This window comes from Agelaius tricolor, unplaced genomic scaffold, assembly GCF_023055355.1.
Source record: "Agelaius tricolor isolate 1412-34295 unplaced genomic scaffold, bAgeTri1.0.p SCAF_16, whole genome shotgun sequence".
Classification (NCBI taxonomy): domain Eukaryota; kingdom Metazoa; phylum Chordata; class Aves; order Passeriformes; family Icteridae; genus Agelaius; species Agelaius tricolor.
The window spans coordinates 17,092,162-17,103,449 of NW_027269276.1; the positions used below are offsets into that span (position 1 = coordinate 17,092,162).

General features: G+C 59.3%; 1 protein-coding gene across 1 annotated transcript; it reads right to left on the reverse strand.

The window, feature by feature from the left end:
* Positions 1-1,477: 1,477 nt before the first annotated feature.
* CPLX3 (complexin 3) lies at positions 1,478-5,910 on the reverse strand. The gene is made up of 4 exons (XM_071441844.1): positions 5,464-5,910; positions 4,482-4,686; positions 4,047-4,134; positions 1,478-2,806 (listed from the first exon to the last, which is right to left on the reverse strand). The coding sequence occupies exons 2-4, from the start codon at positions 4,640-4,642 to the stop codon at positions 2,582-2,584; spliced, it is 474 nt and encodes a 157-aa protein (XP_071297945.1). The 5' UTR covers positions 4,643-4,686; positions 5,464-5,910; the 3' UTR covers positions 1,478-2,581.
* Between the last annotated feature and the right edge of the window lie 5,378 nt (positions 5,911-11,288).

An 11,288-nucleotide genomic window follows, 5' to 3' on the forward strand; every position in this document is an offset into this window, starting at 1 on the left:
TGCATCCCCTGCTCCGCTTGGGATCCTGCTCTCCCGTGGGGTGAGCGTGGATGCATCCCTTGGTGGGCAGCGAAAAGGCAGGAGGGGAAGCCTGCCCCTGCTGCCCTATCCCAGCCTCTCCTCCCTCCATCCCAGCCTCTCTTTCCTCCATCCCGGCCTCTCACCCCCATCCCAGCCTCTCCTTCCTCCATCCCAGCCTCTCCTCCCTCCATCCCAGCCTCTCCTTCCTCCATCCCGGCCTCTCCCTCTCCATCCCAGCCTCTCCTCCCTCTATCCTGACCTCTCACCCCCATCCCAGCCTCTTCTCCCTCCATCCCAGCCTCTCCTTCCTCCATCCCAGCCTCTCCTCCCTCCATCCCAGCCTCTTCTCCCTCCATCCCAGCCTCTCCTCCCTCTATCCTGACCTCTCACCCCCATCCCAGCCTCTTCTCCCTCCATCCCGGCCTCTCCCCCTCCATCCCAGCCCCGTGGTTCCCCGCCCCGGTGCGGATCCCGCTCTCTCCCGCCGGCTGAGCCTTGGGGCTGGGATTTAAGCAGCGAGGGCTGGGCTGGGGCCGTGCCTGCTCCCTGCTATCCCTTTCCTGGTGGGGATTAGATCAGCTCGGGCTGATCCTCATCAGGTATGATCTCCTTGCAGAGCTGAAGCTGCTCCTGCCAATCTCCCCTCTCGCTGCTCCCGGCTCCCAGCACTGGGTTGGGGATCTGATGGGAGCACACATCCCTGGAGCTGCTGGAGTCCCCTGGTCCCGGGGGCTGGAGGGTTGGGAGGATGTGTGTCCAGCCTGAGCTGCCTCTGTCTGTCTGTCTGTCTGTCCTCTCGAGAATGGACATCAGGAGTTTCCCAGAACTACCTGGCCCTGGCACAGGATTATCAGGGGGCTGGGAGCAGAAAGGAATCTCTTGGTGCAGCAGCCCTAGGCATGGCTTGATCCAAACCCAATACTAATACTAATACTAATACTAATATCAGTTTCCCAGCACCCTCTCCTGTGTTTTCCTGGATGACCCATCCTTCCTCACAAAACCAAACTGCAGCTCATCACCTCCCATGGGATTTGGAGCGATAAATTCCCAGCCCATGCCAAGTTTTTCCAGGAAGCCTCACCACAGGAGCCCCCTGCCTGCCGGGATGCAGCCAGGGCTGGGTCACACCTGCACGAGCTCGGGCTCATCCCTGCAGAGTGTCCTTCCTTGGAGCAGTGCACTGGGAATCCTGCAGTGCCCCTGAGACTGAGAGTTCTGAAGGTTTTGTATTAAAATAGACCAAAAAAACTGCAGAAAAATGGGAATTTTGTTTGCTTTGAACCTGACTGCTGCCAATGAGCTGTTTGTAGCATCCCCTTAGTCCCAAATATGAGTGCAGCCAGGAGAGGAGCTTTCTTTGGGATTCTGCTGCCAGGAAAGCCGGAACATTTTTTTCCCCAAAACCAGGAAAATAGGAAAGTTTGCCCAGGAAAACAGAGCTGGGGGAGAAAAGTAAATGCATAGACATCTCCTGGTATTTATTCCACCGGTTATAACAGTACCATGGCACGGGGACAGCACAGGAGGGGAGGGACACTCAACCGAGCACGGCACGACTACAGCACGACGAGCGGGAGGACGGGGAGATATTCCCTCATGGCTTTGTTCTTCTCCTGGAAGGAACAAGGACAGGATCCCATCCCAGGAGAGGGACGCCACTGCTCCGGGGAAGGGCTGCTGCGGGCTCAGCTCAGCACCAGGGAGGGCTTTTGTTCCTCTCTGGTGTCAATTCAGGCTTCAGCACCCCCCTTCCCACAGGGATCGTATGGCAGGTCCTTCCCGGCTGGCTCCTTCAGAGGGGCCCTCAAGGGCACGGGGTTGGTGTTCCTGGCAGGGATGGGATGCTGTTTCTCGGGTGATGGGGATGGGATGCAGGGAGGGGGGTGCTCCACACCCTGCCTCGTCCTTGCGAGGCAAATCCGAGCCTCCCGCTCGTTCCTGGGAGGCTGAGTGGGAACGTGGAGGCAGAGCCACAGCGTGGGGCCACCACTGCAAGGTCAGTCACACCCCAAGGGCAGTCACACCCCAAGGGCAGTCACACTGCAAGGTCTGTCACACCCCAAGGGCAGTGTGGGTTAAGGTTAGTCTGGGGTGAAGGTGGTTTTCCTTCACTTAGAGGGATTTAGGGGGCAAAAGCGAGGGAGAGGGGGATGAAGCAAGGCTGGGAGTCCCAATGTCACACCCCAAGGTCAGTCACACCCCGAGGTCAGTCATTCTCCAAGGTCTGTCACTCTCCAATCACATTCCAAGTCAATCACACCCCAAGGTCACTCTCCTTCCTGCCACCTCCCCAGCTCTGGCTGCAGACACCCCTGCCCGGGCACGGGGGCAGGCTGTGGGGTACGGGGGGGACATGCTGTCTCCTGGCTCTGACCTCAGCCCGGAGAACGAAACGAAAGCCACACATCAGGGACATCTGGGTCAGGGGCTCGAGGGGCCACGCGGCTCAGGAGGAGCCGAGTGACACACGGCAAGGGTGACAACGTGGCTGGGGTCCCCGCTGCAGGCAGCAGCCCCCGCCAGAGCCTGCGCTGCGTCCCCTCCCTGCTCAGCCCCATCACATCACGGAGCACTTCTCCGCCGATTGCTTCAGGTCCTCTAGCGTGGCCGAGGCTTTGTCCTTCAAGGAATCAAGGTCCAGGTTCTGGATGTTACTGAGCTGGCCGATCACCGAGTTCTTCTCCTCCTCCTCCTCGTTGTCCTGCTCGATCATCTTGGCCAGCTCCTTGGGCAGCTCCACGTCGCCTCCCACCAGCTGGATCTGGTTGTCATCCGTCTCGTTCTGGAAGGGGCCGGGAGAGAGAGTCAGGAGGGGGGATGGCACAGCGGGAAGGGGGCTCCTGGAAGCACCACAGGAGGGGCTTTGGGCTGCCTTCCCACTTGCAGGACCATGTGGGAAGGTCCCTGGGGGTGGGGGTGGGATGCTGATGCCGCCTGAGGAGAGCCTGGGCACCCACAGCGAGAGGCGAGATGGAAGCCCACGCGCAGCACCAGTACAGACTGGTTTCCAGCTCGCACTGCGGGGGTTTAGGCACCTAATTAAGCTGGGCTTATGCTTAACGACTGCTCCCAGCGGCGGTCGGGATCAGCTCCGAGCCCGGAGCCACGGGGAGACTCGGGATGAGGCAGCCCGGCTGCCAAGTGGGATCAGTAATGAGCAGAAGAAACTTGTCAAAAGATGAGAAGGGACATCTCAAGCACAAGAAGGCAGTGAAAGGATCCAGGATCGCTGGGGCCAGATCCAAACAAATCCCAGTTTCCCTTGGAGAATAAAAAAAATCTCCATCTCTTCTTTTTCTGCCTTTTCTGGCTTTTGGCAGGGGGTAAAAGAAATTCTCCAGCTGTTTATTTCCTGGATATAAAAGGGGGGTGGGAAGCAGGGGGGTGAATCCAGGCTGCCTGAACAACACCAAACAATCAGAGCAATCTCACTTGGCTTAGCTGACCCTTCGGAACTAATATTAGCCCAGCTCCAATTTGGGGTATTCACCACTGAGCGACTCTTCCTGAATACAGGGTGGGTTTGGAGGGAGAGGAGCTTGTGACAAGTCCAAGAAAGGCTGAATTATCCCTTGATTAAATTGTGTTCAGTGAATGGTTCATCGTGCGGAAATTCCAAAATCGGAGTTTAGGTGGGAGACGTTCGCCAAATAATCCGGGGAGAGGAGCTGAGCTGGCTAATCCGGCCAGGAAGGTGCAACCCTGGCTGCACCCCTGGCTCCAGGGAGTCTGGGGTGAAGGTGGTTTTCCCTCACCCAGCTGGATTTAGGGGGCAAAAGCCAGGGAGAGGGGGATCAAGCAAGGCTGGGAGTCCCATTGTCTCGGGCTGGTGAGCTGGTGCTCAGGGGCAAGGAAAATGGCCAAAGTTTGGGAAGAAGGATGGTTTTGAGGGGAATTTATTTGTGTTTGGGCTTTGAGGCTCAAACCCTAGCCAGCCAAGGGAGTCCTTGTCCCTTCCCCTCCCTCCAGAGCTCCATCTGGAGCTTGGCTCCCCTCGTGGCCCCGTTCTAGCGCAGCCGTACCTTGGGCAGCCTGTACTTGTCTCGGAAGTGGGACCTGACCGTGGCTCTCTCCGCCTTGCGCTGGGCAAACTGAGCATCTCTCTCCATCCTGCCAAGCACACGGGGCAATCACCAACAGCCCGTGCCCCCCGTCCCGGGGTTTGCGCTTCCCCCCAACCTCAGCACCCCCCATTTTCTCTGAAAAGTCCCGTTTTCCCACAATTTCCACCCCCCAGGGCAGCCTGGAAGGAGAAAACAATCCCATCTCCCGGGCGAGGAAGCGGATTAAGGGATTAGGGGGCTCATCAAACCCCCTCACGGTCCTGCTGTCCCCAGCGCCGGCTCCCCCCATCTCCCATGCACGGGATGTGGGACCGAAGCGGGAGCACCCCCTTCCCGCGGGGACCCCGGGGCTCAGCCCGTGCCGGGGCCGGTGCTGGTGCCGCCCGCACTCACTTCTCCTCCACCAGCTGCCGCTGGTACTCCTCATATTCCTCGCGGGTCATGCCCTGCGCCTCGGCCGGAGACTTCTCGCCCTCGCTCTTCTCCTCGCCGCCCAGGCCGCCCGTGAGGTTCTTCAGCTGCCCCCCCACCATGCTCTTCACCATGAACGCCATGGCTGCACCTCCGGGGGGCCCGGGGGCCGGGGGGCAGCGCGGATCTGCAGCCGGGACAGCCGCGGTCACCGGGGGGCTCCGGGCGGGATGGGGGATGGGAGGTGGGGACCCCCCGAGGAACGGGGCTAAGGGTGAGCTGGAGCGCCAGGGAGCCCAGAAATGGTCGGTGCTGTGATGCCGGGATAGGGAATCAGCGGGATGCTGTGGATGGGAGCTCCTGGAGAGCCGGAGCGCCGGGTTAGGGAGCAGCTGGGGACACCGGGATGAGCTCCGGGGCAGCTGGAGCACTGAGAGCCCGGGAGCTGGGGCACCGGGATGAGCTCCGGGGCAGCTGGAGCACTGAGAGACCGGGGAGCTGGGGCACCGGGCGGTGGAAGAGCCGGGATGAGCGGAGCTGGGCTCCTGGGGAGCGGGGGCACCGGGTCAGGAGGAGGTGGGGACAGGGGACATGAGATCCCGGGGAGGAGCCGCGGGTTCGCGGGGAGCGGGGATAGGGGGTTATGGAGGATGAGGGATCAGCAGAGCCAAGCTCACACAGTACCGAATTCCTGAGGAGCCGGGATCAGCAGAGCTGAATTTCCCGGGAGGCGGAATACCGAGTGATGAGGAACCGGGGTCAGCAGAGCTGAGTCCCCGGGGTCACGGAGGAGAGGGATTCGGCGGGGATGAATTCCCGGGATGGCGGAGAGGGGAGTTCCCGGGGTGCTGGGTACCGGGCGGTGGAGGAGCCAGGGAGGGGGAGATGGGTTCCGGGGAGCTGGGGCACGGGGTTATGGAGGAGATGGGGTCAGCGGAGATGAATTCCCGGGATGACAGAGTACCGAATTCCCGAGGAGCCGGGACCAGCGGTCAGCGCAGCGGAGTTCCTGGCACGGTGGAGCACGGAGTTCCCGGGATGCCGGAGTGCTGAGAGATGGGGGAACCGGGCTCAACGGAGTAGAGGTCCCGGGACGGCGGAGTCCGGAGCTCCAGGAGAGCCGGGGTCAGCAGAGCGGAGTTGCCGGGATGCTGGCGTGCCGAAGTGCCGGGATGCCGGGGGTACCGGGATGTCAGAGTCCGGGATGCCGGGGGTACCGGGATGTCAGAGGCCGGGATGCCGGGATTTTGGAGTGTGCGGGGTCAGCGGGGCCGCGCTGCCCGGCCGCCCATGGCGGAGCGGTCCCGGCCGGGAGCGGAGCGGGCGCTGCAGCACCGGGGCTCGCACAGCTCCGGTGTGTGTGTCCCTGCACGGCGGCGGCGGCACCGCCTCCCGCCCGGCCCCGCCGCCTCCCCCGGCCCCGCCGCCCTCCGCCGGGCGGAGCCGCCGCCGTCCCGACCCGCCCCGGGGCACCGCGAGTGACACCACCCCCGCGGGAAGAAGAAGGAGCCCCAGAGCTTCCCGGGGACACCGGGGTGGATGGAGGCACGGTGAGGGCTGCGGGGAGCCCCCCGAACACCCTTCCCTCCGTGATTCCCGGCTGCTCCATCCCAGCGAGGAGCAAACCCACCCCAGCGCCCTTTCTCCCACTCTGTTCCCCATCCTTGGGGTCTGGCAGGAGGGGAAGCCGGGCTTGACACTCGGAACAAGCCATATGTACCAGCACCAGTCACAACTGTTGTTTGCTCATCCATCCAAGGGCTGGTGCCCAAAAGTTCCCTCCCCTTTATCCTATTAATGATATCCCTGGAAGTATTCCCATCTCTGGAAGTGTCTGAGGCCAGGCTGGACAGGGCTTGGAGCAACCTGGGGTAGTGGAAGGTGTCCTTGCCCATGGTAGGGCTTGGAGCTTGGAGGAGCTTTATGGTTCCTTCTGGCTCCAGCCATTCTGGGATTCTGTGATCCTGTGATTTTATTATATGAATTAATATTGAAGCTGCTCTCAGCCCCCAGAACACAGGCATGAGGGCGTTCATTGATCACCTAAATGAGGAGGACGGAGCAGGCATTGATTGTGTTGCATCATCCCCTGGCTCTCTCCAGCCCCACTCCCACTCCTGCTCTTCCCTTTGACTGCAGCCTCATTCCAGGCCTTGGGGGGTGAGCAATTAATGGCATCAGCAACGCACCTCCCTTCCAGATGGCCAGCCTGGCTTTAACAGACATTTCTCCCTTTTTTCTTCTCTGCTCCTGAAAAATGAGCGCGGATCCAAACCTCAATCCCGGCTTGTGGGAAATCATTTCATTCCTGAAATATAAAGACAATCTCTGCAGATTAAAATGATGGAACAGCTGGGAAGCGACAGAACAAAGTGACAGAGGGAGGGGGAAATGGCCCATCTCCTCCCATCCCCCCACCCAAGGTAAAATTATGTCTTAAGAGGAAAACAGACTAAAAATAATGCATTTTTCTAGGGTAATAATCTGGCCAGCAGCTTGGTAGTGTGCTGCTCTTAGGGATTGGGACACGCTCTTGGAGGTGACAACAGGGGATTTGCCCTGGTGAGGGCTCTCCTGGCAGAGCAGAGCCCCCTGATTGATGCCAGCAGTTCCCTGGAGTCCACCCAAATGTGCAAACTGATGCTGGGATGAGGGAGGTCCCTCTGTTTGGCACAACTCCAGTGTCACCCTCAGCATCCCCCACCAGGCAGGTGCCCCTGCTCCTGCTGCTCACCCCGAGCTGGCAGCTCAGGAGCCTCAACAGCTTTTTGAAGTGATGATTTTTGCTTTTCACACCAATCTGCAGGCTCTCCTAAGCGCTTTCCCATGGAGAACCCATGGAAAATTAATTTTAACCCACAATGAGCTGGCACAGCCTTGCTGAGAAATAGGCTGGGAGCCCTGGGCGCTCTGCAGATGTCCCATTGCCAGCAGCGTGGTCACGTTCTGGCTGTCAGTCTGGCTGGAAAGAGGGACAGGGAGAAGGACCAGCACTCCTGGTTGTGTCCTTGGGTGCTGGCCTGAGCCTCGTGTGGGCTCAGAGCAGGTTTCAGATGTGGCTGGTCCTGGGAGCTCCGCTCACTCCGGATTTTGCTGCGAGCATCCATTAACAATAAGAGACTGGAAGTCAGGACCGATTTTTTCCAGCTGGGTTAGATGGGTCAGCTCCCACGGTGCCTCCCTGTCTGAGGAACTAAGAGCAAACAGCTCCTGACGAGCAGAACCGCCGGGCCAAGGCAAGTAGGTGAAAACAAGCCGGGCAGCGCCTCGGATCCTGTCCCTCGTGGCGGGGATGCTCGCTCAGCTCGGGCTCTGCAGCCTCTTGCAGCCCGGGTTTTACAGGGAAGGAGCACAAGGCCAAGGCAAAGACCTCCAGAGAGGTTCTGCAGCTCTCCCATCCCCTCAGCTTTTCCTGGAGAGGCCGGTGGCCCACCTGGAGGCAGAGCCGGGGGGACAATCAGAGGGTGCAGCGAGCTGGGAAATGATGCTCCGAGGTGGTTGATTTCCCCATTTGCCTTTCCTCGGGCAGCTGAACCGTTCCTCATCCCTGAAATATATTCAAGTGAGGATGAGTCATCCTTCCTGCCAGGACTCTAACCTGCCGTAATGAGATGTAAATCCTTGCATGACCTATTATATTAGCTTATGCTATATCACACATCTCCACGGATTAGACGGCAGCGAGATGAGACGTCCCCCCGCCGCAGCCGCAGACAAGACGGTGGAAGTTAAGAGGATCCTCTCTCAGCGTTGACACCTGATTTAAATTGGAAGCAAGCAGCTCCCTCTGCCATGCTGAGGGATCATTCCAGCTCTTCTTTCCAGGTAACTGGCTCCAAAGGCACAGTTACCACAGCCCGGGCTCCAGAGGATGCTCCAAATGCCCGGGAGCAGCCGGTCCCATGGATTGTAGAGGGGAAGGCTCGGTGACCTCGACCTGCAGGGCCATGGCAATAAGGCCATCAGAAGGCCTGATCCTTGTCGGCCTGAAATGCAGGGAACATGAGCGTTTTTAACCTTTGCAGACCCCACAGGAGTAGGTGAGGGAATCCTGGAAAGCCGCGTGTGTGCGCGCCGGAGCCGCCACGGGAGGGAAATGAGAAGGCGTTTCCAAAGCAAGCAGGCAGCCCGATGCTGCTGCTGCTGCCGCTGCTGCTGCTGCTGCTGCGGGGAAGTCAGGCCGGCACTTGGCAGCTGATTGTCACCTCTGCTGATGGGGACAGGCACCGCCACCTCAGGAGCCGCCGCGCTCGGCGCTGACCCCGGGCGCAGGGCAGGGTCACCTTCGCTCAGGCCAGCTGGGATGGGACAGGGACACCCTGCTGTGCCCCTCGGGCACGGGGACATCGATCCAGAGAGTCCCGCTGCTGTTAGGGACCGCCAGCTCGCAGGAGTTTGGGGGAAAATATCCTGAAGGTCTTGAGAAAAACATCCCTTCAGTGGGATCCCCACTAGAGACCCTTTAGGGGCATCGAAGTGCTGCCATGTCACTGACAAGGGAATGAAGAAACTTTAGGTTAAGGGTGTGGTAAATTACCAAATGAAATTATTTCGGTAATTTACTCAACTCCATAAAGGTGGAATTTGCCTTGGATGAGGAAGAGGGACTGCAGCTCAGCTTGTCATGGATGTGAAACCAAAGATTTCCCTGACCTAGGGAGGCATTCCCATGGAAAGCCTCCCCACTCCTATAGACCCAAGCCTGACATCATCTCCACAGGATGAAAAAACCATCCTTGCCCTGGGAGAGCCCCTGGGAGCCCCTGAGTGCTGCTGGGAAGGGAAGCCAGGAGTGAGGGATGCTGCTGGGGTGTGCCCTCAATTCCCTCAGAATTCCCTGTTCTCATCTTTGTGTCACTGAGCATGGGGCTGCCCAGAGTCACCACCGTGGGGTTTGGGGTGGGAATGGTCCTGTCATCCAGAACATCCATCCTGAGGGACAGGGATTGGAGTGGGAATGGTTTTATAATCCAGAACATCCATCCCAAGGGATGGGGGTTTTGGGGTGGGAACAGTCATAGAGGACAAAGAGCCCTGGTCCCAAGGGATGCGGATTGGTCACACAGGACACAGAGGCCCCGTCCCCTGGGATGGGGATTTGGGGTGGGAATGGTCCTGTCATCCAGAACATCCATCCCCAGGGATGGGGATTGGGGTGGGAATGGTCACACAGGACAGAGCCCTGGTCCCAAGGGATGGGGGTTTGGGGTGGGAATGGTCCTGTCATCCAGAACATCCATCCTGAAGGATTGGGATTGGGGTGGGAATGGTCCTGTCATCCAGAACATCCATCCCAAGGGATGGGGTTTTAGGGTGGGAATGGTCACACAGGACAGAGCCCTGATCCCAAGGGATGGGGTTTTAGGGTGGGAATGGTCCTGTCATCCAGAACAGCCATCCCAAGGGATGGGGATTGGGATGGGAATGGTCACACAGGACACAGAGGCCCTGTCCACAGGGATGGGGATTGGGGTGGGAATGGCCCTGTCATCCAGAACATCCATCCTGAGGGACAGGGATTTGGAGTGGGAATGGTTTTATAATCCAGAACATTCATGCCCAGGGATGGGGGTTTTGGGGTGGGAATGGTTACACAGAACAAAGATCCCTGGTCCCAAGGGATGGGGATTGGGGTGGGAATGGCCCTGTCATCCAGAACTGCCATCCCAAGGGATGGGGTTTTAGGGTGGGAATGGTCACACAGGACACAGAGCCCTGGTCCCAAGAGATGGAGGTTTGGGGTGGGAACTGTCCTGTCCCACGGGACACACAGCCCCTTCCCAGGGCACAGAGAAGTTTTGGGGTGCCCTGAGTGCTCGGAGGAGGAGAAGCAGCTCCCGGCAGAGGAGCGGCTGCAATTCCCGCCGGGAGCAGGGGGGCTGTGCGAGGTGAGGAAGAGGAGGGAGGTGCTGGGGGCGGCGGGGGGCGGCTCCCACGGCGGTGTCTGCAGCCGAGCCGTGACACAAATGAGGCCGGACAGACATACAGAGCATGTAAACAGGCACATGGGGAGAGCATGTGCTGCTCCGTGCCGCTGGTGGAGAGCGAGCCCCGAGCAAAGGCGCTCGCACACACGGCCGCGCACACACGCAGCATTCCCACGGGGGATCTTCCCAGCCTTGCCTTCATTCCTGGAGTGCCCAGAACAAAAAAAAAAAATTTAAAAAAAACCACACACAAAAAAAAAAAAATAGAGCGAGAAAAAGAGAGAGAGAGAGAGGGGGGGAGAGGTGAACGGCACGGAACGGTGATGGGAATGGCTTTGTACATCACGCTAAAAATAGTCCTTGTGATAAAGTCGATCGCGGAGGGGGAGGGATGCCAGGGGTCGGGAAGCCCGTGCTCCGAGGATGGAGAGGAAGGGCCGTAATTAGAGCTGCTAATTAGCCTCAAGCAGCAATGAGAGAGTCGCTTGTGGGGGGCTCATTGCACCCCCTCTGCTCGGGATGGAGGCTCTGCCACCCGGGGGAATGAGGAGCCCGCTGGAACTGGGTCCTTTGAGGGGATTTTTGGGTGTTTAGGATGAGGAAGGCTCTCTGCAGCTGCAATTGGGGTCCTTTGAGGGGATTTTGGGGTGTTTGGGGTGAGGAAGGCTCTCTGCAGCTGGAATTGGGGCCCTTTGAGGGGATTTTTTGGGTGTTTAGGGTGAGGAAGGCTCTCTGCAGCTGGAATTGGGGTCCTTTGGAGGGATTTTTGGGTGTTTAGGGTGAGGAAGGCTCTCTGCAGCTGGAATTGGGGTCCTGTGGAGGGATTTGGGGGTGTTTAGGGTGAGGAAGGCTCTCTGCAGCT

Excerpts from the sequence above, each read along its gene's own strand:
- CPLX3 (XM_071441844.1), bottom strand. The coding sequence starts at position 4,642 with ATGGCGTTCATGGTGAAGAGCATGGTGGGGGGGCAGCTGAAGAACCTC. Across the intron at positions 4,135-4,481 it reads CGGCAGCTGGTGGAGGAGAA|GATGGAGAGAGATGCTCAGT; the intron begins GTGAGTGCGGGC and ends TGTGCTTGGCAG. Across the intron at positions 2,807-4,046 it reads ACAAGTACAGGCTGCCCAAG|AACGAGACGGATGACAACCA; the intron begins GTACGGCTGCGC and ends GGCCCCTTCCAG.